The sequence below is a fragment of the Bos javanicus genome, chromosome 13 (genome assembly GCF_032452875.1).
Source record: "Bos javanicus breed banteng chromosome 13, ARS-OSU_banteng_1.0, whole genome shotgun sequence".
Lineage (NCBI taxonomy): Eukaryota > Metazoa > Chordata > Mammalia > Artiodactyla > Bovidae > Bos > Bos javanicus.
This window is the reverse complement of record NC_083880.1, coordinates 38274289-38299932: the sequence shown is the minus strand read 5'-3', so window position 1 is coordinate 38299932 and position 25644 is coordinate 38274289. Positions and strand designations below refer to the sequence as shown.

The following is a 25644-nucleotide window of genomic DNA, read 5'->3' as shown; positions in this document are numbered from 1 at the left end:
TCGCCCCCCAGCTCCGTGCATTTTCCAGCGTTCTGTGGGGAAACCCTCCCTCCGGCGGGAGCCCGGGCGCCTCCAAATCGCGCCATTTCTCTCTCGCGAGATCTCGTGACGTCAGAGCTCGTCGCCATCTTGGGCTCTGGCTGAGTAATAAATTCCCCCGGCACAGGCGCGCGCACCCTTTCTTGAGACGCGCCTCGCTGCTAGAGTCCTTAGGTTTCCGCGTCCCCAGGGCGGCCCTGCGGTTGGCGGCTTCCGGGTGGCCCGGAGCGAGGGTAGGCCCCCGCGTCGCCTCTTTGCCCGGCTCCAAGATGGACGGCAGCGGGGACGGGGGAGGCCGCCCTGGGGGAGCACGTGGGGGCGCCGCTCGCCTTTCCCGGGGCTGCTGGGACGGTGGCGGAATCTCGAGGCCTCCCGCCGCCGTCGGGCAGGGAGGCTGGCGGAGGCGGGGCCGCGGCCGCCCCTTCCCCTGAGAGGCGCCCTGGCGGTGGCGGCGGCCCAGCCTCTTCTCTCCTCGCACAGCCAGGCGGCCCCGCTCGAGATCCGCGTCGCCATGGCCGCGGTTCCCGAGGTGTTGCAGCAGCAGGAGGAGGACCGAAGTAAGGTGAGGCCCTGGTCGCTCTCGGGCTCCGGGCCGGGAGGCCCCACTGGGCCTCTGGGCCCCACGCTCCTTTCGCGGGCCCCCAGGGGACCCCGCCGCCCTCCCTCCGCGTGGTCCGGGGCGCTCCCGGGACCCGGGCAGAGGGCGCACGCTGTGCCTGTGCGGTACACAGCTCTCCCCCGGGGAGCCCGGCGGTGCACGTGAGACCCACTTTGCGCGGTGCAACGAAGCTCCGAACCGCCCCCACCCCCTCCAGAAATTTTGGGAAAATTCCGCCCAGGCCGAAGTTGGACCCGTGTTCCCTGCAACTTCACTAAAGCGCTCAGTGCGCCGCTGCGGTACTTGTGTCATTTTATGAGGTTCTCAAATAGCTGAACTTTTCGCCCTTTAGACGTGTGTGGATGTTAAATTATCCTTCCCTGCCACTCGAATCTGGAGGTAACCAGGGCAATAAATGCGTGTCACCGTAAAGATCGAATTAGGTCTCCGCTTTTATTGGTCCTGTCTTGACAAGTTACTTTGGAGAATACAGGGGTTGGTGTGAGCCACAGCGGTTTGTGCAGAACCGTCAACAAAAATGTTTCTAAAAAAAAATTGAAAAATGGTAATCTAGGAACTCGAGGTGCTCTCAGATTTAGTCTGGAAGGCATCGCTTTAGAAACCAAAGCACGTTTTTTGGTCCACAGGTCTTTGGACAGACCTTTTCATCCAGTAAGTGGCGGTTGTACGGCTGCTGGGTTAGTTACTGAAAGTGTAAGGAGAGCGTTTTCGTTGGGGGTGTTTTTATTTCTTTGAAAGCTGAAAGAAATTTTTTTTTTCCCCTCCCTAAAGCCGGAAGTGGGAACTTGAGACTCCAAAGGTAGTTTTCTCTAGAAGTTTAGATGACCGAATAGAAATTTTGATATCCCCCATCTTGCATCTCCTTTTGCGACCCATAATTAGTTTTACACTGCTGTTTAAAACTTCAGTGGACCTTTCTGTTTGTTAGTATTGTATAGCCCTGCTTGGTTTTAAGTACCTTCACCACCCTCTGACCCTCCAGCAGGACAGAATTGTGAAGGCTACTTCCTTCTGGTTTTAGTGACTGCAGGAAAGGACTATATAGAATTATTGCCCCGATTTTTTTTTTTAATTGCACAAGTAAGGAGATAGGAAATTTAAATGTTACTCTTAACACAGCTACGTTTTTCTTTCTCATCTCTGATATTGGTCCTGTGATGTGGATTAAGATGGTTTTTGAAGTGAAAGTTCAGGCTTGTTCGACTCTTCGACCCCATGGACTGTATAGTTCATGGAATTCTCCAGGGGCTCTTCCCAACCCAGGGATCGAACCCAGGTCTCCCGCATTGCAGGCAGATTCTTTACCAACTGAGCTCTGAGGTTTTAAGAAACCCAACATTAAAATGGTTTTTAATGTTCACCAAAAAAGGGAGTTCCAAATGGGACAAGAGTGAAATAACAGGCGGACAGATCTTGGGCAGTTATATTGCTGTAAATATAGCTTTGTTAGTTAACTGAAAAGTTTTGCTTTTTTGCTGAAAATATTAGAAGTTCAAATTTTCCGATTGTCTGCTTAGGGATTTCCATGAGGATAGGGGTTCTTCAAGGTTGGCCCCGCAAATAAGTCAGGGAGCATAGTTGATCTCGAGGATTTTTAATCTGTCTACAGAACTTTTGGCTCACAAAGCAGGAGAATTGGCCTGTATCCAGTAGCCTGGTGCTTCCATTTAGTGGTTTCCATTTGAGCTGATGGTGTAGATTTGTCCCCTTGCCCAGAAAGCAGTTGCATGATTAATTTAGTTTTTAACTAATTCTGTACTGATGGGAAAGATTGTGTTATGTTCCTTAAGTTTAGAAAAGTAAGGTTTTGCCAAGTCTAGCCCCTGAAACAGTTAACTAAAACTTTGATACCATTAGGTTCATCTCCAAGATAAATTAGTGCAGTACTGAGGCGCCGTCCCCGTTCCCCACCCCACCCCCCAACAAACACTGGCTGGATCAACATCCTAAGGTGTCTGTAGTTTTTAATGGTTAGGGGGGGAAATTGGGTTATGCAGAACCTTGTTCCCCTAAGATATTTATTCAGGCCTCCAGTCATTTGCATGTTCTCCAGGTCTCCTGTTCACCTCAAGGTCCTTTAAACATCACACTTAGATTCCCACCTACAGACTCGGTGTGTGTCTGTTGTGATCCTGTGAGTCTTGCCAACCTGTGGCAAATGGAGTGTGGGTCCTGATTGTCTCCTGGGGTATTTTTTGACTCTTGTTAGTGAGCTGAAGTCAATGTGCCAGTGTACACAGAAGCTTTGTAAGCCTGCTCCCCACCGCAGCCTGGCCTTGTTACTTTCACCTTAACTTGTCACTAGTTGGTTACCTAGGCTTTGGATGGTGTTTTCCTTTTCAGAGCCAGTCATCAGTGTTTCACCTGCTACTGCTCTGGTTTGCAGGCAGTTGACACGTGTGGAAGTTGTCTGTAGGGACACCACTCTACCAGCCTAGATGGGGTGTCCTATAACTTATATTACAGGGACAACCTGAATTTTCACCAGTACTGCAAAGTCCAGAGTAACTGATTCTTGTGGGCTGGAATTTTCCACTGTTTATGCTGCCAAGTCGCTTCAGTCGTGTCCGACTCTGCGACCCCATAGACAGCAGCCCACCAGGCTCCCCCATCCCTGGGATTCTCCAGGCAAGAACACTGGAGTGGGTTGCCATTTCCTTCTCTAATGCATGAAAGTGAAAAGTGAAAGTGAAGTCGCTCAGTCGTGTCCGACTCTTAGCGACCCCGTGGACTGCAGCCTACCAGGCTCCTCCATCCATGGGATTTTCCAGGCAAGAGTACTGGAGTGGAGTGCCATTGCCTTCTCCGACTGTGTTTATGGCATGACTTTAAATTCGAGAAGTATGACTTCTCAGAGTTGCCCACGCCTTAGTTCTGGATCAGCAGCTTGCACAGAGTGTCTTAAGATCTCCCTTTGTGAATGCTACCGTGACAGATCACGATCTGCCCACTTGATGTGCTGTGGGAAGAAATGGCCCAGGGAGATTATACGAGAATTTTTTGGATTCTGAGATCTAAGTGCTCCTTTGGTTTGAGACCTAGTAAGAGTCTAAGATATAATAATGTAGAACTTCAGCTTGAACCAGGGTTTCTTAATCTGAGCACTACTGACAGACATTTTGGGCTTCCTTAGTGGCCGTCAAAAATAAATGCAGATATTGTCAAATGTCTTGGTTGAGAATCACCAGTTTAGACTTTCTAAGATGGTATGGTGGGGAAGGTCAGCTTATGTTAGAGGCTAATCTTTAATGTGCCAATTTGTTTCTAGTTTTTTTCAGATGTTTGATAAATTCTAAAGAAATAGCATAAAACATAAGCATTGTTGACTGTCTTTGACATTAATAGAATTAGCCTTCACCCAGTGTTCAGGAACCTGATCAAAAGATGGTGAAGGGTTCTGGGTAGCGGAGGGTTACAAAGGCTGCTGCGCTTTGTAACACCGTGTTGGAGTTCACCGGCCACTTTGGACAGTGGAAACCTGAGGCTCTGATGCCAAAGTGGTGTGGGGTAGAATTGAAGTTGACTGAGACTGTGCTGCAGGGTAGAACATGGTTTAAAAGCCTGCTTTTTAAATATGTTGCTCTCTGTTGTCCTGATTGCTTGAGGAAATTAGGATATAGTACCATTGACCAGTGGTGACAGGCACATGCAGTGAAGTTAGGTAGTATTTACGGAAACAACCTTTCAGTGAACCCAGGTTTAGAGAGAGAAGGGATGGTGGGACATCTTGTCTTGCATGAATAGCAGATTTGTTTTCTGTGGGTCTAAATTGAGAAGTATCTTTACATTACTGTGAGAAACTTGCTCCTTCAACCCCCACCCTGAAAGGATACTTCACCCCCAACACCTGTATATTTTCTGATTAGCCATTGAGTTACTCCTTAAAAAAAAAAAAAAAAGATTATGTATTTTAGCTGCCCAGCTCCCTGACCAGAGATCGAACCTGCCCCCTCCCCGCACTGGGTAGCGCAGTCTCAGTCACTGGACCATCAGGGAAGTCCCCACGGAGTAACTCTTAACAAGAAATTCCGCCCCCTCTAAAAGGGGAAAGTGAAATTTCTCAACTGTCTCGTACCCCAAAGGCAAAACATAAATACATAGGTAAGAGTGAAGGTGCAAGAGCAACTGACCTTCAGTACAGACATTGGGTCCTTGGCTTGACTTCCCCTCTTCCTTTTTACACATTTGGTGTAAGTTGTTCAGACTGATACATGGTCTGGAGAGAAAACTGTAGTTTTCTCAGTAGTTGCTTATGTTAACCTGTGGTACGTGTTTTCTGTCAGAAGAGTTTATGGTTTACTTGTTTCCGAGGGGTAGCTCCACAAGCCCTTGGGTCTAGTTATAGTGCCTGTGGTATGGGGCACAAATGCAAGTGTTGCCAGCCTTATCCTCAAGAGCAGGACATAAAAAGCTTGCATGTTGTGCTGGGGGGTGCCGGGTAGCTGGTGAGTGATAAAATGAGGTTAAAATACTTAACATCTGAAAGATCTGGGAAGTGTGGTACCTTTACCTAAACACAAGAATTCCACCAGGAACAGGCAGCCTTCTCTTCTATCTGTTGCCTTTTTTGTGTCTCAAACTCAGATGACACAATCCTAAGCTCAGGCAGCTCTGTCCATGTTGCTGAGTAATCTTTGTTGGTAGTAAAGGTAAATTTTTTTTCTCAAATTTTTCTCTTTGATCTTGGGTTGAACACAAAGTAAGACTGCTTTGTAAAGAGTTGTGGACTTGATACAGTGGGAACTTTTGGTAGGGAGACTTCATGAGATCAAATAGTAGGTGAAGGTCATTCAGTTGTGTCAGACTCTTTGTGACCCCATGGAGTGTACAGTCCATGTTGTTCTCCAAGCCAGAATACTGCAGTATTCTGCCTTTCCCTTCTCCAGGGGATCTTCCCAACCCAGGGATCCAACCCAGGTCTCCCACATTGCAGTCACATTCTTTACCAGCTGAGCCACCAGGGAAGCCCAAGAATAGTGGAGTAGGTAGTGTATCCCTTCTGCAGTGGATCTTCCCAACTCAGGAATCGAACCGGGCTCTCCTGCATTGCAGGCGGATACTTTACCAGTTGAGCTATCAGGGAAGCAGTAGATGAAGAGTTTTAGCCACTCCAGTACTCTTGCCTGGAAAATCCCATGGACAGAGGAGCCTGGTAGGCTACAGTTCATGGGGTCACTGAGGGTCGGACACGACTGAGCGACTTCACTTTCACTTTTCACTTTCATGCATTGGAGGAGGAAATGGAACCCACTCCAGTGTTCTTGCCTCAAGAATCCCAGGGATGGGGGAGCCTGGTGGGCTGCCGTCTGTGGGGTCGCACAGAGTTGGACACGACTGAAGCTGCTTAGCGGCAGCAACTGTGAAAGGAAGAAACTAGTCTGTGTGTGTGCGTACGCACGTGTGTGGCAGCTACATCCTCTGTAGCAGTGGTATGTTGATTCTCAATAGAATTTCTGTGCTAGGATATGTTTATAGATCTTGTAGTTCAGCCTTTCACCGTGTGAACTCTTGAAAATAATCCAGGTATCTTGTAATTAGATGGATTTCTCAATGAATTTCATCTTAGCCAATGGATTCATCTTAATCTCTTTGGTTCCATCTTGGCATCTGACTAGCTCATGGGCTTGCAGCCTTGTGAAATGATGATTCAGTTTATCCATTCGCTGAGTGCGCTGCACTGACCTTCTTCCAAGCCTGGGTTCCTGTTCTGGGAACTCTGGGTTACGTGGTTGCCAAATGCCCTGCAGTCTGCTGTGTTCTACTGTGGACGGCTTGTGTGTTGGTGGACTACCGGTAAGAATGGCTGGTGTCAGCAGGGATGGGTCCCTGTGGGCTCATCTCACCAAGATGAGTGGTGGAAATCTGATCACTTGCTGCAGCTCTTAACCTAGTTTTTAATTAGGGACTTTCCGTAGCTGTTATGTTTGTGAGTAGACAGATCTTCTGGAAGTCTTTGGTTCTGTGTTCCTTGAAGACTGAGGTACGATATTGGCAGGGTTGGAATTACAGGGAGGGGAGAGACAGTAGTGGAGGGAGGAAATAAACCACAGATACAGTGCTACCTGGAAGGGCAGAGCTCTTGTGTTGCTCATAGTTCAGTTTTTCAGGTACTGGTTCTCCAGGGGTAAGCTGGCATAGAACACAGACAGGTTTCAGTTAGCTTCAGGGCAGGAGAACTTGAACCATAAAGAGAAATTCAGAGAAAGATAGATGTGATACTGGAATTTCTTACAGAACACTTCCTTCCTGTGAGCTGAAACAGTAACAGAGCAATGTATGTTTCATAAGTATGCATCATGTGAATCTGCTTTCAGAAATTGCTGCAAATCCAGTAATTTGGATTTTCTGCAGCAGAGCGTTTTTGGATTTATTTCCTTACTAAAGCGAATTGGACTGGGCATGGCATCCCTCACTTTCCAGCTGAAATAATGGCTCCATGTTGCTTACAATGGGTTATCTGTTGTTTTGGTCCTGTCCCCAGTAGGGGTCTTCCGTATGTTCGGCAGTCAGGTGAAGGTATAGCAAAGGAACATCCTTCAGAGAGTGTCAGTTTGATGGGAAGAACCTGGTGTAGCCTGTGCTTGCCGGGTGCTTTCTGCTCTGGGACTGGAGAAGGGAGAGGCACTTCAATGTGAAAGACAGGCTTTCCTCTGCCTGTGGCAATTTCCGTGTAACGTTCACGTTAAGCTGGAAATTCCGGGGCTGGCATATTCAATTTCTTGCATGTATACAAAACTGGTTAGATTTAAGTAATGTTCAGCTAGACCTCATTCTGGCAGATGAGAGGCACCGTGGAGATGGTTTCTTGTTCACTTTTTTTTTGTCATTTGGCCCTATGGCAGTAGTGTAAACTGGAGTCTGTAGCCAGTGGTAACGTTTATTATACTTTATCTTCCACCTAAGGTTCTGAATTTCTGAATCGAGCTTTGTGTGTTGTCCAGCCGCAGAGGTACTCTTTGCCATCTCTGAACCTCTTCACCTTTTGAAGAGGGGGTTTTTGTAGATGGTGTTAACTTGGCCTTGTACCAAAGTGAGTCAAGTGCGAGATCCGGACCCTGTGTATCAGCTCAGAACTCTGCAGACCATCCTTTGGCCAGTGTCAGGTGCCCCAGCTCTGATGAACAGGTGAGGGGAGTGCACGGGGGTTTGGTTTTAGTTTTTTCTCCTTTTCAAGTTCTCTTATCAAGCATTCAGATTCCCTTTCTGGGGGGTCACGAGGCACGTGAGATCTTCATTCCCTGACCAGGGAGCAAATCTGCACACCCCATAGTGGAAGCACCAACTGGTAACCACTGGACCATTAGGGAGGCCCCCCAGATTTCTTAAAACAGTTACAATTTTGTTTTCCAAATGAAATGCTTGTTTACTCCCTGTTTTTCTCACAAAGATCACTGTAGTCCTTACTATCAGGGTTAATGTGATAAGTATTTTGGGGACTGAAATTCCACCTAAAACTTGGTATGTGATGCAGTGGTTTCTGTAGAAATCTGCAAAAGAAAGTCTTTTTTTAAACTTGCCTTCCACATAGAGTAAATAAGTTTTAAATTTGGTTCTCACAAGTGGCCTAAGGGGATGAAAACCAAAATTAACATGCTTAAGGTTAGACTTGGTTCTGAAGTCTCCTGTCACACAGTGTCCAGGGGCTGAGGCAGCCTGGGGATGCTTGCTGAAACTAGGGGACAGGTGGTGAGTAGGGGCTTTGTGTGGAGGCGTGCCACCTGCTCCTGTACTCTCCACCCTGTTGGTTTATGTATTTAGCAGGTACTGTGGCATAGCACTATGGGGTGTGGACTCTGTTGACGGATCAGAAGGAGTGCTGAGCTTTTAATCACATGGATACTTCCGGAGTGAGGATACAGTGCTGACTTAGAAGCTTGAAACATTTCACAACTTTTTACTCCTCTGTGATTTATCTCTTCCTTGTCTGGAGAGCTACAGTACAAGGAAGTTCCTTTGACTTGTGAATAGGGGTGGTTTTTGAGTTGGTGAGGGTTTGCATACTCAGAATTTTGCACCTAACTTTTCAGACAATTCTTTAAGGCCCAAATGCAAACTTTTCATGTTATCTGTTGTGAGTTTTTTTTAAATTGTTGATTGTTTTGTCTGTGGGAGAAGGGTGTTATATCATGTTGAGGGGTGAGATTGTTTGGACTCTGTTTTGTGGTGATGACAGCTGGAGAAGAAGCTGGGTGCTTGATGTCTTCTTAAGGTGCAGTCTTTCCAACCTTGAATGGACTCTGTTAATTTTGTGTCCTTATCACACTATCTCACAGTAAAAAATGAAATAGCTTTGCTGACCAGAAAGGAAGATAGGAAAACTGAAAAGTCTGGGGTTACCTGTGAGGTTGGAGGCATGGGAACAGGGCCGACCTCAGCGTTCACCTTTGAAGCCCATTGCAGCTTTGATTCCTGCTGTGATGAGCCCATGTACATCCGCCTGGGTGCTCCAGCCCTAATTCCAGAGGCAGTGCCGGTGGTGCTTGCTGGCTTATGGGGCTTGGCACTTAGACGGAATTGTCAGCATGTTCAGAAATTGAGAGGAAGCCAGGATTTGTGACCTCAAGGCAGCAGAGTCTCAGGAAACGTGGCCCTTGTTGCTGAGCTCAGGCAAATGCTCCTTAGTCCTGGCCCCGGGTCTGCCCTTTCTTTCCACCATTAACCAGACCAGCTTTATTCATGTACCAATTCTGATACATAGAAACATAAGATCAGGCGGGTGGCCCGTACTCTCTGCAGTCAGACTGTTGTGAGTTGTGTATGTGTTGTGAGGTCTTTCTGAATACTGTATTTGCCCAGTCATGAATTATCAGGAGGGAGGCTTTATCAGAAATGTGTCAAGAGCCAGAGTCGCAGCTCTGATGAAATGAAGTATCCCTGACCTTGAAGCTTTATCTTTGTTTGCAGAGATTTCATAAATGGACATGTGAAAATTAAGCCAAACAAGCAAATATTTCATAGGTGTCATCAAGAATTTATTTGAAATACATGTTTAGGTTGACATGGCAGGAACTGTTAAGTATGTTGTGGTCTCACAAATACCTGATGTTAAAATCAATTCTGGTGGCAAGAACATGAGGCTTAGTTCTTCTAGTTAGGAAAGCTGTTGTTATAAGGCTAACTCTGGCTATTGCAATCAAAATTTTTTCTTAGTTACAGTGCTGAAGGAAAATGGGACGTATTGACTCTTCCTGAGATACTACAAAGAAGTAAGAAGTAATCCCATACATTTTTAGAAAATATATTTAATCTTTTTATACCTGATGGAACCAATTTTTCTGTCTTTGGTGGTTTTATTTTGAAGAAAAGAATTCAGAGGGAAATACTTGGGATTCCCTGTCCCCTCATCTTAGTTCTTGGGTCCAGTCTCCACTTGGCACTCCATCTTCCTGTGTTCAGTAACCCAGAGTGTCCTGGCAGCCTCCCTTCAGCTCTAGCTTACAGTTGTGGGCCTGGGGAGGGATGAGATGCTTAATCCATGCAATTTCTCATCTGACAGGCCTTCAGATCCACTGTCAGCCTATCTGTCATAAGAATGAAAGACTACCATATTTTAGATTCAGTAGGAATTTTTTTTTTAAGGGAAACCATTTAGCCACTTTCCCCCCAAAAATACACTTCTTTAAAGAATTCTTTTTAAACTGGCAAAATTGGAGTTGAGTATTATTTTCCTCCTGAATTTCCAGCTCTCAAAAATCAGGTATTTTTGTTTCCATAGTAGTGCTCACCCTTCTGCTTTATTTATATGTAATCACAGTGGAATTCTGATAGTTTATGGCTTTGTTGGTTTTTACAGTTCATCTCCTGTTCTAGATCTCTTGTATCCTTGAGACAGTCCTTGAATATACATAGGTCCAACGCTGGAGTGGATTTTTCTCCCCATCCAAGACCTCACACCACATAACTGTTCTTTGTACCTTCTGTCTCTAAGTTATCCCAGCCTCTAACTTTTAACACCTCTTGAATGTTTTTGTAATTTGGGCATGTATGTAGGAAGTTCACAACTTCATTTTTATCTATTTTAAGCCTTCTTAGTACAGTTCTTTAAGTATCTGGTTAAATGTATTTTTCACACAAAGTATGTAATGTACATGATATCAGAATCATATAGTTGCTGTTTTCAGATTATAGGAATTCACTGGACCCACCCATGCACTTAAGAGCAGTTGTCCCCACAGTTGCAAATAGATACCTCAACTGACTTTGTTCTAAATGGTCATGGATAGATTGCTAAAAGTTATCACTAGCTCCCCATTTTTGGATGGATGCTTTTTTAGGACTAAAGTGGACTTGAGACTAATAGCTAAAAAATGTATTTCAGCTGAGATCTGTGTCAGTGGACCTGAATGTTGACCCCTCGCTTCAGATTGACATACCTGACGCACTCAGTGAGAGAGATAAAGTGAAATTTACAGTGCACACCAAGGTAAGTGACAGAATGACCTCAGCAGTGAAAGCAGCGCCAGGTCACATCTGTGCTGCAGTGGGTGTGAGCCGAAGTGCTGCTGAAGGTAGCGCTCCTGGGTGAGGCCCCTCCTCACTGTCCATCAGATACTGGCTCCTGTTACAGCCCTGTGCACTGTGGGGGAGCCTGGGGCCCACTCTGCTGGTGTGAGTGTGGCTTGTGCTCCGCCTGGGAAGCATACCAGTCCTGCACAGCTCCACCTTTGTTTCTAATTTGCATGCATGGCAAATGCTTGCTTTTCCCATCTTTGCTCAGTTCTTGGCCATCACCCAACCTATTATGATTCAAGACTTTTTCTCCAAATTTTAAAAATTTTATTTTCAAGTGTAAATGATTTACCATGTTGTGTTAATTCTTCTCCAGGTTTCTCATTTGACAAAAGCACTATGCCAGTCTGAAAACTACAGAAAGTTTAACTTCTCAGAGCCCTTTCAGGAACATTTTTAGCCTTTCTCCTTCCATGCTAGTTAAGTGTACTCCGTGCTTGTCTTACACCAGGCACTGTTTTAAAGGGGTTACATGGACCTGATTTTCTGGACGTGATTTCCATTATGATTTTTTCTGATGGCCATCTTACAGGTGAGGGTCTGAGGTACAGGTCTAGATAAAGTGGCGTAGGCACAGTGTGAGGCAGGACATTTGAGCGAGAGCCCTTGGCGGGTGCCTCCCCAGCACATGTGTGTCCCTGAGGTCCTCTCCCTCGTGGGTTTCTCTGCTGCCCTGGTGCATGATTAGCATACCTGTTCCTCAGGAGGCAGTGTGCGTGTATCTGTCTGAGTTGACCTGAAAGGTGGAGCTGTGTGACTAGAATTCCTTGAAGAACACATTGAATCTTAGCTCTGACTTTCCTGGTGGTAGGGAGGTCGTGTGTTGCCACTTTGTTCTTTATTAGATCTCTTAAAAACCAGATGATTTATTGTGCATTTTTCCCATTGTGCACTGCATGAAACCCAAACCACTTTTTCAGAAAATGGTAGTTAACTGTCACTTTGTTTTTTCTTGACAGACCACACTGCCCACGTTTCAGAGCCCAGAGTTTTCTGTTACAAGGCAACATGAAGACTTTGTGTGGCTACATGACACTCTTATTGAAACTACAGACTATGCTGGGCTTATTGTAAGTACATTTTGAATAATCAGATAATTATCGAAGCAAGTATCTAATATTTTGCTATTCATTTTGAGAGATTTACCCATGGGTTGTGAAAATAGTCTGAGTTCATCTGTCAACTAGAATATATGTTAGCTGTTACTGGTAAAGTCTAAAGTAAGTGAAAACACTGTTAGAAGCACAGTTTAATAGTCTACAGTCTAAGAGGGTAAGCAGTTCCATGGTGTACCGTCTTGTCTACTTTTGGGTGTGGCATTTCCTTTCAGCCATCAGGTTGAATTGATTCCTGGTGGTGGTGGTGGTGGTTGGTGTGTGTAGTATGCTGAGAAGGCAGTTGTCTTTATGCTCAGCTGTGGAGAGTTGATGCCTGGCTACAGAAAGAGACTTAGCTGATTTTAAAGGACAGAGAAATGTGGCGTGACCTGCCAGGCCAAGAATCTGGCCAGATAGTACTGAATCAGTACTGAACAAAATCAGTACTGAAGCTTATGTTTTAAGAATCTTCATGCAAAATTAGAATCTTTTGTCCTGGAATAAAAAAATTCCTTGTAAGTCCAGAGGTTATTACCTGGATGCTGCGTCTTCATTGGTTTTATTTTAGCCTTGGTTGTAATATATCAATTAGATAGTTGCAGCAGGATATACAGTTTGCCTTATAAATTAAGTTGTTAACTGAACAGATGTCAAAGTGAGTGCCCAGTTGTAGGAAGGACCCTTCTTTTTTAAATGGCCAAAAGGAACGAGGGTAAGAAGAAGCATAGTTGACTTTCAGAGAGCCCCCCTTCCCCCGCCTCCTGTGGGGTGAGGGTGCTCAGGAAGTCAGTGCCTTGCCTGCAGATCCCGCCAGCGCCGACCAAGCCGGACTTTGATGGCCCTCGAGAGAAGATGCAGAAGCTGGGAGAGGGTGAAGGGTCAATGACAAAAGAAGAATTTGCCAAGATGAAGCAAGAGCTAGAAGCGTAAGTGACTTTCCTTGATGGGGCCCTGTCTTCTGAGGAGAAAAATGACTGTTGTACAGCAAAGAGAATCTGCCAGCTAAGGTTTTCAAGTGTAGCAGTTAATGACTTGCATGGCTACTGTCAATGAGTTGCATGGGGGTGTGGGGGCCTGGTCTGTAGACGATTCCCTGATGATACTTGGAGAAGGAAATGGCAACTGATGCCAGTATTCTTGCCTGGAGAATCCCAGGGACAGAGGAGGCCTGATAGGCTACGTACAGTCCATGAGTTGGAGACGACTTAGCAACTGAACCACCTGGTGATACTGGATAGACTAATTTTTCTCTTTGCAAACAATGCTAGTCATGGAATGTTGGTCTGGCAAAGTGAAGAACTAAACCTTTGACAGTAATGTACAAAAGCTTTCTTCCCTGACGTTTGTTTACTGGAAATACAGTTGAAATTAGATTGTAGCAAATGCTGTTAACAAGGAAGCATTCTCACAATGGCTACATTGATGGCTTGAAAGAAGTCCAGGTCTGCAAGAAGCTTATTTTAATCTGATTGTAATTCTTTGCAACAAAAATGGATTCTTTATGCCATAGTTGGAGGCTTGCACGAACTATCCTCTTGCTCCTTCCTCTTGCCCTCCTCCTATTCATTGGGGTCCATTTCAGCAGTTTTCGCCAATATGCTGCCACAGGCCCAGGTCAGCTAGGCCCGGGCTCACACTCCTGCCAGGCCCGCATGGGCAGCTCTGAGGATAGAGCACCAAACTTGCAGACTTGGTCTTCTGCTGTTGAGCGTAGAGTGTGTAGGTTGAGATAAAGCCACTTTGTAATTTCTGATAGTTCCCGGCTTTGTTAGACACATGGCTGTGTACATGGCTGCAAAATTAAAGGACTGCCATGGTTTTAAAGAAGCCATTGTTGTGTGCTGTAATTTCACGTGGGTTTGGGTTTGACAGGTGTGTCCATCAACTCTGGTTATGTCACTTCCCTTTCCATGCTGCTGCTGCTAAGTCGCTTCAGTCGTGTCCGACTCTGCGACCCCATGGACTGCAGCCCACCAGGCTCCCCCATCCCTGGGATTCTCCGGGCAAGAGCCCTGCAGTGGGGTGCCATTGCCGGCTCCTTCCCCTTCCATGGCTATTCCACAGATTCCCAAATGAGAGCTGCCTCATCACCTAACTGGATACTGCATTACGCCAGGCTGCTCGGGGCCGGTTCAGGTGGTGTGTGTAGCTGTGGGGCAGCGCTGGCGTCCCGGGAGTGGTGCTGGGCGGGGGGCTGAGCGGCGCGTGTGCCCTGTGTTGCAGGGAGTACCTTGCTGTCTTCAAGAAGACGGTGTCTTCGCACGAAGTCTTTCTCCAGCGGCTCTCCTCCCACCCTGTTCTCAGTAAAGACCGCAACTTCCACGTGTTTCTGGAATATGATCAAGATGTAAGTCATTTTAATTCCATTTCCACAATCTTAATTGCAATGTACAAAAAAATACATATTTTCTGAAAAGTTGACTTTCAAAGTTGGATTTCCCTTTTCCCCTTCAGTTAATTTTGGGGTTATTTGAAAGTTGATCCTAGTTTTTTTCATCGAAAGGGGACATATGGTTGCCTTAAAAGAATACATTCTTTTTCTTTATTATATATGAGACAAGCACTGACTTACAAATTTCCTCATAGTCTTTAACCAGTGAATAATAGCATAACAACAATTCTACCCAGAATTTAAGGGCACTAAGACTTGATGCCTAGATAGTTTTTCAAAGTATCTCCAGAGTCATAGAATATGCGAGAGACTCTGGGCCAGGAAGATCCCCTGGAGTAGAAGATGCTAGCCCACTTAAGTATCTTGCTTGGAAAATTCCATGGACAGGGGAACCTGGTGGGCTATAGTCCATGGGGTTGAAAAGAGTCAGACATGACTAAGCACGCACACACAAGACTTGGTACATAGATAGTTTTTCAGAATACCTCCTGAGTCAGAATTATCACCTGTCCTTAGGTTTAGTTTTGTTTGATTTTTTAGATGTGGTTACAGTGGGGTTAAAGGTGGCTTGGGTGTGCTTACGTTACTTGGGATGTGTTCAGAACTTGATAGAAAATATATGTACCATTAATTATTTTGAATTTCTTTTCAGCTAAGTGTCAGGCGGAAAAATACTAAAGAGATGTTTGGTGGCTTTTTTAAAAGTGTGGTGAAAAGTGCTGATGAAGTTCTTTTTTCAGGAGTTAAGGTAAGTGGCCTTTAGCTGTTTAAGAAAATTTTCTTTGTGTGAATAGGTGACCTTTTCTTTCTTCAGAATAGGTATTTGTGAAACAAATGGTATTAGCTTCTCAAAATGGAAATATTTTCAAGTTTTGGTTATTTTTATCAACTTACTGAACTTTGGCTCATTTTCCCAAAATACCTGTTCTTTCCCAGGAGAAGGGATAAGAGCCTCACTCTTTGGTTTTTGTTGTCTCCTTTTCTGTAAGGAAATGACACTCAGTTATCCTTAAGAAAATAAGTTACGTGACCAGTCTTGGCTGTCTCCACAGCTGCACTGTCCCTGTAGCCCCAGCCTTGTGTGGAGTTGAGCGCCTGACTGGTGCTGTGCCCTGGTGTAGTTAAGGGACTGAGGTTTCTGTTTTGTTTACACACTGGATTTGTAGGCCTTTAGTAATGAAGAACACATAAAACATGAGAAATAATTTTACCTGTTTCTTTTTATACTGTGGCTGCTAAGTAGAAAGTTCTAAGTGGCACATTTGGCTCACGTTACTTCTGCTGGACAGTGCTGTTCTGGAACATAAATAGATGTCCAGGTTTCTCAGTAGCAGCCTAGGTGTGGTTTATTTCTTTGCTCCTCAGTTACTGTCTGGTGTCTGACTTTGCCACTTGTGGTCTTGAGTAAGGAGACTAGGATGTGGGTAACGCAGGCCTGGTCAGAAGTTTGGAAGCTCTGGGGCTGTCTCTGGGTGGCGGTGAAGGTGTGCTGATACATGTCTATAGTAGGGGTGTTCGGCATCCCTGGTCAGTGCCCCCCAGATGCCAGTATTGCATCCTAGGCTATGTTTCAGAAATGCAGGTATCTGAGATAAGGTAGCAACCCACCTAGCTGGACCACCACTTTAGTGGAATTGCCTCAGGAGGTCAGCAAGCTTTACTGGGCTGTGCTAAATGGCTCTTCAAAATGGTTCTCTCGATGTTTCTTGCCAGCCTTTCACTTTGGCTAATCCCTGGTGTGAAATGTTAATTTAAAAAATAATTTAAATTTCACTGGTCCTTAGAGGTTAAGCTTCTTAATGCCCAAGCTTATTTTTAAAATATAAAATATATACTCGTACGTAGAAGTTTTGCTTTTTTGAAACTTTTTTGCCTTCCCTTTTAGGAGGTAGATGACTTTTTTGAGCAAGAGAAGACTTTCCTCATCAACTATTACAACAGGATCAAGGATTCCTGTGCAAAGGCTGACAGGATGACCAGATCTCATAAAAGTGAGTGCACTCACCCACTAGCCCCCTACCTCTGCTTAAGTGCCAGCTCTGTTCACATGAAAGGACTGCCCTTGTTCCACAGATGTCGCAGATGATTATATCCACACTGCAGCCTGCTTGCATAGCCTGGCTTTAGAGGAGCCTACAGTCATCAAGAAGTAAGTTTTTGTTGGGAGACATTTTCTTTCATCCCCTAATTGAAAACTGTTGTGCAATTAAGAGCATAATGGATAAGGGCTGCATAGTTCAGTTCTGTCCTGAGTACAAGCCCATCAAAGGTGGATGGTCTCCAGCATGCATTTTATACACCCTCCAAACAGGAGTACTTCTAAGCCGTCTATAGGGAATGCAGGGCACTTCTGTACCAAGTGTGGCAACTGTTGTCAAGGACTTGATTGCTGTCAGACATAAATGTGTCTGTTTTGTGGGTTTTTTTTTTTAAGTTAATTTTTGACTGCTCTGGGGCTGTTCTCTTTATGGTGCGTGGACTTTTTGTTGCGGAGCTCAGGGCTCTAGGCATGCAGCCTCAGTAGTTGGGCACTCAGGCTTGGTTTCCCTTTCACAGCATGTGGAGTCCTCCCAGACCAGGGATTGTCTCCTGTGTGGGCAGGCAGATTTCTATCGCCTGAACCACCAGGTGGTTTGATTAATTTGATTTGGAGTTGTCACTGAGTGAGGTTTTTCAGCGTCTCTATTCAGGTTATTTCTGGTATGAGATGGTACAGTTGGCCCCCTCCATATCCATGGGTTCTGCATCTGCAAGCTAGAAGAAACTGCAGATAGAAAAACATTTTTTAGAAAGTTCCAAAAAGTGAAACTTGAATTTGCTGCACATCAGCCACTATTTGCATAGCATTTACATTGTACTTAAAACTGTATCCATTTACATTTTATCAGGCACAGGAAGTAATCTAAAGATGATTTAACATATATAAGAGGGTGTACATGTATTATATATATCAGGAGCTTGAGCATCTGGATTCTAGGGTCCATTCAGGGTGGGGCTGGGTCCTAGAGCCACTGCTCAGCTGTTACCATGGAATGCCTGTTCTACTAGGCCTGGTCTAGTGGGTGGTAGTATATTTAAGACCTTAAGTCAGAATCGTGTATATTTGCAGGTACCTGTTGAAGGTGGCTGAGCTGTTTGAAAAACTTAGGGTAAGGATTTTTACATTGGTCTTCATAGTAGACATTTCATAATCTGTAGATTTCTTCTTAGATGATGGTGGCCTTTTGTTTTGTTTTTTAACAGAAAGTGGAGAGTCGAGTCTCCTCAGATGAAGACTTAAAGCTGACGGAGCTCCTGCGATACTACATGCTCAACATAGAGGCTGCCAAGGTGCGGGCTCCTCCCAAACAAGGCCTGGTGATGCAAGTGTATTCTCTGGGTTAGAAATGAAGGGAGATGGGAATTTGTTAGGATCATTCATGTAAGTGATGTCACCCTAAATAAAGAAGTAAACTGAGGCAAGCGCCAGTTTATTCAGGAAGAGCAGAGAAATTGCATGCCGCATGGGAAGCCACAGGAGATTGCATTGAAGGTCTGGAGTGGGCTGTATTTTGGGGCAAGGAGTGCAAAGACAGAGTTTGGGAAGGCATGTCATTGGCCTGAGGGCACTGGTCCTGAGCAGGAGCTCACTGGCTGGGCGCTCACTGCTCGGGAGGGGAGCTCAGGCTGGGTCTTCTGTGCATCAGGTGTTTGTGGAAGTTAGTCTCTCAGTTCCTTCGTCCTACTCTGAGGGTGCGTGGGTCCCCCAGGTTCAGATCTTCTCAGTGACGTGCCTTCTTAGGTGTGATACCAAATCCTTAATGTGTGTTCTTCAGGGCCCTGGAGGAGGAGGGCTGGTGCCAATAAGTGTTTGGGGAGTTAATACAGACAGATAAGAGTTTGGGAAGTTAATATGCTGCTGGATGGGGACATAAGTGGACATACACCTAAGGGGCTCTTTGTGAGGCAGGAAGGGCTTTGGGGTTTGTTATCTTTTATTGAATTGTAGTTGTCACTGCATCCTTTGAGTCATGAAGCATTGCTTAACCAAAAGCAAGATGTAAGCAGAGTGACATTTGGGAATGGAACACGTAATCTCCACTGTCTACACTGTCCTGACGACATGTTTAAATTATTTTTATTTATGTCATCTTTCCAGTCACTAAGTCATGTCCAACTCTTTGCGACCGACCCCATGAACTGCACACCAGGTTTTCCTGTCCTTCACTATCTCAAATTTGTCTGTTGCTCAGACTCATGTCCATTGAATCGGTGATGCCATCCAACCATCTATCCTCTGTGGCCCACTTCTGTCCCCGGTCTTTCCCAGCATCGGGGTCTTTTCCATTGAGTTGGCTGTTCGCCTCAGGTGGCCAAAGTATTGGAGCTTCAGCATCAGTCCTTCCAGTGAATGTTCAGGGTTGACTTCCTTTAGAATTGACTGGTTTGATCTCCTTGCTCTCCACGGGACTCTCAAGACTCTTGTCCAGCGCCACAGTTAGTATCAATTCTTTGGCTCTCAGCTTTCTTTATGGTCCAACTCTCAAATCTGTATATGACTATAGATGAAAAACCATGGCAAAGTGGTGTCTCTGTTTTTTAATATGCTAAGTTCATCATAGCTTTTCTTCCATAGAGCAAGTATGTTTTAATTTTGTGGCTGCATTCATGTCTAGTGATTTTGGAGCCCAAGAAAACAAAATTTGTCAGTGTTTCCACTTTTTCCCCATCTATTTGCCATGAAGTGCTGGGAACTGGGTGCCAGGATCTTTTTTTTTTTTTTTTTGAATGAGTTTTAAGCTAACTTTTTCCCTTTCTTTCACCCTTATCAAGAGACTCTTTAGTTACTCTTCACTTTCTGCCATTAGAGTGGTATTATTATCTGCATATCTGAGGTTGTTGATACGATTTTTATATGAAATGTACTAAATTAGGCAGCATAAAATTTTAAGCTAATGGGGAAAGGTCATCAGGAAGTTGAAATTCTTTTCCCCATAGTTTAGTTTTATTTTAAGCGATTAGTCTTTTGACATGTTTTCTTTTGGGAAGTAACCCTGTGGTCATCACTGTTTGGTTCCTTCTCTTGATGCATGTAGAGAAGTCTGGGAAGACTCAACATTGCATTAATTAATTGCCCTTCCCTGCCTCATGTTGAGATCTTAAGGGGTGGAAGTACATGAGGTGGCTGCCGTCTGACCTTTCAGGCAGTAAACCAAGGTACTTGTCTGGTTCTTAGAGACTTTAGCTGGTCTTCCTGTTCTGTTCTAGAGATTTTTCAGTATAGGTTTAACTACTGTATATCATGTCTGTCGATTTGCCTTCTAGGATCTCTTATACCGACGCACCAAAGCCCTCATCGACTATGAGAATTCAAATAAAGCGTTGGATAAGGCCCGGTTAAAGAGCAGAGATGTCAAGCTGGCCGAGGCGCACCAGCAGGAATGCTGCCAGAAGTTTGAACAACTCTCTGAATCTGCAAAAGATGGTGAGTGAGGCCTCTTCTTTCTTTTTGCTATCTTTTTAAAAAATATTTTTATTAGCTTTGTCAGATCATCTTTGCAGGATGTGAGATAATTTCGTTGCTGTGCATGGACTCTAGTTGTGGCACGCTGGCTGGCTTCGTTGCTCCTTGGCACATGGGATCCTTGTTCCCTGACCAGGGATCCAACTCATAGCCCCACCATTGCAGTGCCGATTCTTAACCCCCTGGACCTCCAGGAAAGTCCCTACTTTCACTTTTTATTGGGAAACAATTTAAAAAGTTTACAGAGAGAAGTTGTCCAAATGGTGCAGAAGATGCGCACATGTCCTCTATGTCACCTGCACACGTTCATGAGTTCCTACTTGTGTGATTTTATAAACATATCTGGGTGGTTTGTTTGTTTGTTTTTTAACTGTTTGAGATTAAGTTATATCCTTAGTCGTTTTATCTGTAAAAACTTGGCTATGTTTCTGCAATACAGTTACCAATGTGGGTTGCATTTAGTTTTCACTCTAAAATCTCCCTTAATCTAGAAAGAACACATTTCAGGTTTAGTTTGGTTTTTTTGTTTGTTTGTTTGTTTGTTTGTTTGTTTGTTTTTAAATCACGTTGTCTTTTGGAAGACCAATTTCTTTTTACAAATATTAATAGATGTCCCTTACTTTTGTTTGGTCTATCTCCTCACGATTGGGTTCTGGATGCTGTGTAATTGTGTCCTTTCGAGGGCATCACATTTGAAGATATGTTGAATCCATCATCCCCTCATATCTGTGTGTTTTGATGACACAGTCAGGGGTTTGTCCACTGTGTACTTGACTTTTTTTTCCTGCGAGCCGCTGATGAGACCAGGCATCGCCCTTCCTCCCGGATGTAGCCGAGGCAGTTGTCTCTCCTGCACTCCAGCTTTCCTTTCTCTCCCTTACTTTTTAAAATCATTTTTACTAGAATGTCTGGATTCCTATTTTCCAGAAGTTTTAAAGTTTTTCAGTGTATTAAGCTATTTTGGTGTTTCTACCGTCCAGAGTGAGCCTATGGGCATGCCTTTAAGCTGGCGTGTCCTATGACACCCCCATAGTTTTGAGCGTTTAGATACTCTGTTTTAGTCTTAGACTTCTACTCCAGCCCTGAAAATCACCATCTCTTCCAGGAGCCCATATTGAGTACTCTCTGTGTACATTGCTTCTGGGGCGGTGCTTCTAGACCCTTCCACTGACGGTGAGGAAGTGTCAGGGTGTGTGCATACACACCTACTCCCCAGGGATCATGAGTCCATGATAGTGACTCAGTTCTGGTCCATCTCCACGGTTCTTTCTTGCCCTCTACCATTCCTGGATAATGGGCTTTTTAAAATAATTTAGGACTTCCCTGGTGATCCAGTGGTTAAGACGCCACACTTATAATACGGGGGGAACAGGTTTAATCCCTGGTCAGGAAACTTAGATTCCACATGTCAAAAATACGAAGATAAAATATAGTTTTATAACTTTATTGGGAGATGGCATACCATTTCCATTAAATATGAGTGTAATAGGTGGCCTTTTCCATAGGGGATCTCAGTACCGTGAAACTCGTAGGGGCCATGGAACATAGCAGAGCAAAAGTTGAGGACTGTGGTCTTACAGAATGTGAATGTACGTTATGGTGGATTGTGTACTTGATTCATCCTCAAGACACCCTCTCCCTTCAAAACTCTAGGTTTCCATGTGAAACCCATATCTCATCATAAGACTGTTCTCTCAGAATGTTCCCCTCCTCTGTGGATCTGGAGGGTTCTGCTCCTTTGTTTTGGCTGAGTCTGGCCAGGACCATGGGGCCCTCCCTGGGAGGAACTGGGCTCCTCTGTGCAGAATCTCTGCTCATGGCCTGTGGACACGCCCATGTGGCTGCCCTTGGGATTTCTTTTGGAGAGTCACCTCCTCCTCTCTCAGTTCAGTTCAGTTCAATTCAGTCACTCAGTCGTGTCCGACTCTGCGACCCCATGAATCACAGCACGCCAGGCCTCCCTGTCCATCACCACCTCCCGGAGTTCACTCAGACTCAATGTCCATCGAGTTGGTGATGCCATCCAGCCATCTCATCCTCTGTCGTCCCCTTCTCCTCCTGCCCCCAATCCCTCCCAGCATCAGAGTCTTTTCCAGTGAGTCAACTCTTCGCATGAGGTGGCCAAAGTACTGGAGTTTCAGCTTTAGCATCATTCCTTCCAAAGAAATCCCAGGGCTGATCCCCTTCAGAATGGACTGGTTGGATCTCCTTGCAGTCTACTTAAAGTAAAATTCTAGCTTAAAAAAAATAGCTAATTTAAATGTATAAGGAAAAAGGAGACTTCAAAGCTACCACATTGAAATCTCAGGTAATTATATAGACCAGAGTTAGTGGCTTTGATAATTTTTGTGTTTTTCTTGAAATGGTGCCAATTTAGGCCGAACTCTATTGCGGAAGTTTTGTGCTGATGGCATTTGATAAGCCTGGATGTACTGCCTGTAAAAGTGCAGTGTCCTCTAGGATACCAAGATGAGTGGCTCTTAGCCTCATGGCCCTAGGTTGAGGCTCTCAAGTTGTGGCTGACTAGATGGGAGCTGTTGGACAAGCACAGCACAGTGGGCAGGCGTCTTGGGAGACGGATGGGTGTCTATTGAGTTCTGTCTGGTCCTGGAGGGAAGGAGGAGAGCTTATTATGACACTCTGCATGACCAGCCTGATTAATATCTGAACTACTGTCAACGTCAGTATGTTTCTGAGTTTTTACGTGGCTCTTAACATGACATTTCTTTTCTACTCAGTGCTGTGTAGATAAGGTCCGAAAGGGTGAGTTTGCTTCTCGGACCTTCAGCACCCACTGAGGCTGAGGGGGATTTGATCAAAGGAAGTTTAAAATAATCCATAAAAAGACCCTTGCTGCAAGTCTGTGCGGCCCACCCTCTCCCCGCCCACTCCCCACACACACTGCATCCTGGAGGGAAAAGGCCAAGCAGCTCAGCTCAGGAAACCCCAGGTGTTCAGGGACAGTTTCCATGTCAGGTGTGTGTACCGATGGCAGAGAAGTGAAAGGTGAGGTGTGGTGGGAACCAGAGCTCTGGAGATCATTTTGTTTGTGAAAATGAGGTATGGAAGTTAAAGATGGAAATTGCTCAGTTTTTCTTGGTAATCTTTCTTTTGTAGAGCTGATCAATTTCAAACGGAAGAGAGTGGCAGCGTTCAGGAAGAATCTAATTGAAATGTCTGAACTGGAAATAAAGCATGCCAGGGTAAGTCTTATCTTCACACGAGTCAGCTTTGGAGGGTGTTTTTCAAATTAACTTCCCAATGCACTATTCCAGTATCGTCATGCAGTGGGGGCTGGCTTTGTGGCTTAATCCCCTGTGGGTGGGTGAGAGCCACTTGATGGAGTATTTTTTTCCACTGCAAACCAAAAATCTGAAGTGTAGTCTTGATGAAAAGCTGCTTTGTGAGAAGAGCATTCTTGGTGGCAGTTACCCTGCTTCCCTCCTCACGCCCTGTGGGCCATGCTGTGGAGGGCTTGTCCTAGTAATTTGTAAGCAGCCATCATAGCAATTGCAAGCTTAAGTTTGCCAATTTACTAACCTTAGACTTCTGATACTAATTCCTTTTTGGTTTAAAAAGGAAGAAAAACGTCCTCATGTATGTAATGTGTGTAGGATAATTTAGCCCAGAAGAGATGGAGAGCAGTGGTTCTCAGTGCTGGAGCACGTTAGAGTCCTACTCGAGCTCTTCAGGGTTTTTGTGCCCACGCCCAAAGCTCTTTGGGTGGTTCCTGGGTGCAGCTGATCCTGACCCCCTAGGGTGCTGTCTGGTCCAGGGCGGTTGGGTCAGTGTCACTGCTCATCTGCACTGGTTAAAGCAGGGAGACTGGACATTTGTGTGTGTGTTGAATTCCTTTATTTTGATCACAGCAGAGATGTTTCCTCACTTGGTTCTTTAAGTCCTACTGTATCTGACCTTCTAAATTGGAGTTTTAAAGTATCGTCTATGTGTCATTTATACATAATGTCCTGAGTATTCTAAGTTATTTGAATTCCTTTAAAGTGAGAACTTTGTAAAACATATCCCGCCAAGTCCTATGTGAATATTTATCATTTGTAATCTCACCCACAACTGATTTTTAGCAACTTTTTATCCAGTCTTTCCAAGGCCTTTGACCTCTCATTTATATCACGTGTAGGTTCAGCCACATCAGCGGGATTGGCGTGGCTACAGTGGGAGCAGACCTAGGGTGGGCGTGGGCTGAGGGTGCTGAGAGCAGTGACCAGGCAAGGGGACTTGTGGTTCAGGTGTCACTGCGTGAAAAACAAGCACCAGCCCAGACGTCCGTGGGTCTGAGGCCTGAGCTCAGCTGACTTGAGGTGCGAGGTCTGGAGCATTCACTGGATTCCTTTCTTCCAGAACAATGTGTCCCTCCTGCAAAGCTGCATCGACCTGTTCAAGAACAACTGAGTGAAGGACTGAATGTGAAGAAAGCCCGCATCACTTGCACTTAAATCATTACCACAGAAGATTGATTTGATTTATCTTGACTTCAGTTTAAAATTATGTGAATACATATTTTGATTTCTAAAGATCTTAACACTTAACCATGTTGGTTTAAAAATATTTCTATTGCATGCTCCTTGGACATAACTAATCTTGATGCAGTTAATACCTCAGTGGGTAGAATCTTAAGTACTGGGTTCTCCTCTAATTTGTAGTAATGAAGAAGGGGTTCTGGAGCGAGTGTAATCAGCAGGGGCCCTGCACATGTCATCTCCAGTTTCATGTGCTCGGGTCCCTGTAATTTAGGGTAGGTGCCTGTTAATAGCAGATGAGTCAGCTACTTGTTGCAGGTGACAGACATTCCATCCCTTTGTCAAGTGATTTTCCCCTTTCTTACTCTCACAGATCGGTAGTCACCTTCAGTTGTTTGTACTATAACAAGAGCAAGAAAAATATCATATCTTTATATATACCCTTTGCAACTCCATTTTTGTAGCTGGGATACAAATATTTGTGGGGAGAGGCTTATCCTGAAGGTATAAGAACAACTAATGTGAACCCCTCCCTTCCTGGTGGGGGCACAGTATGTGTGTGCTTGGACGTTTTATAAAGCATCCAATAAAATAATCCATGCTCTCCTGTCTGTGGAGTGATTCTGGGGGAAACAGGCCCAATGCGCCGGGCTGCAGCCCAGCTTTGGGGTGGTGGGGTAGTTGCCTGGCGCTGTCCTGGCCTCTCTTCTCATCCTCATTCACAGGACAGGCCTGTTCATAAGGGTCCATCTGCCCCATTGTCCGTCACTGAGCCTTGAGGTGGTGTCCGCCAGATTTCCACCTCTGAAGTTTTATTACATCTTTTAAAATTATTTGAAAGTTACACTTGGAGACTGTAAAAAAGTTCACCCACCGCACTGCTTTTAGCAGTCTTAATCAGTTGTAACTGGTGTGGGGGTTGTAAAACATTGGTTTTGAACAAATGTTAAACTGATGTTGAAGTCTTGTCTTCCCAGCCAGTTAAGCAGCTAAAAACAGGCCTGGAC

General features: G+C 45.0%; 1 protein-coding gene and 1 non-coding gene across 5 annotated transcripts; both read left to right on the top strand.

Annotated features, from left to right (window-relative positions):
• Nucleotides 1-131: 131 nt before the first annotated feature.
• On the top strand, nt 132-25246 carry SNX5 (sorting nexin 5). 4 transcript variants are annotated; one of them, XM_061436313.1, is made up of 14 exons: nt 182-272; nt 520-601; nt 10977-11081; nt 12127-12237; nt 13069-13190; nt 14488-14611; nt 15309-15404; nt 16542-16647; nt 16730-16805; nt 17748-17805; nt 17900-17986; nt 19961-20120; nt 23277-23362; nt 24519-25246. In XM_061436313.1, the coding sequence occupies exons 2-14, from the start codon at nt 551-553 to the stop codon at nt 24567-24569; spliced, it is 1233 nt and encodes a 410-aa protein (XP_061292297.1). In that variant the 5' UTR covers nt 182-272; nt 520-550; the 3' UTR covers nt 24570-25246. The 4 variants fall into 4 exon arrangements, with proteins under 4 accessions (XP_061292298.1, XP_061292299.1, XP_061292297.1 ...); XM_061436314.1 differs by having other exon boundaries at nt 132-601; nt 17766-17805; XM_061436315.1 differs by lacking the exon at nt 520-601 and having other exon boundaries at nt 149-272; nt 17766-17805.
• LOC133259943 (small nucleolar RNA SNORD17) lies at nt 6293-6528 on the top strand. The gene has a single exon (XR_009740610.1). It is a non-coding gene; the product is annotated as a small nucleolar RNA SNORD17 (small nucleolar RNA).
• Nucleotides 25247-25644: the final 398 nt, after the last annotated feature.

What these genes read in the sequence shown, in the direction of transcription:
- SNX5 (XM_061436313.1), top strand. Translation starts at nt 551, where the DNA reads ATGGCCGCGGTTCCCGAGGTGTTGCAGCAGCAGGAGGAGGACCGAAGT. An exon ending in AATTTACAGTGCACACCAAG is followed by an intron (nt 11,082 to 12,126) that starts GTAAGTGACAGA and finishes TTTTCTTGACAG; the next exon opens with ACCACACTGCCCACGTTTCA. An exon ending in GAGCCTACAGTCATCAAGAA is followed by an intron (nt 16,806 to 17,747) that starts GTAAGTTTTTGT and finishes ACCTTAAGTCAG; the next exon opens with AATCGTGTATATTTGCAGGT.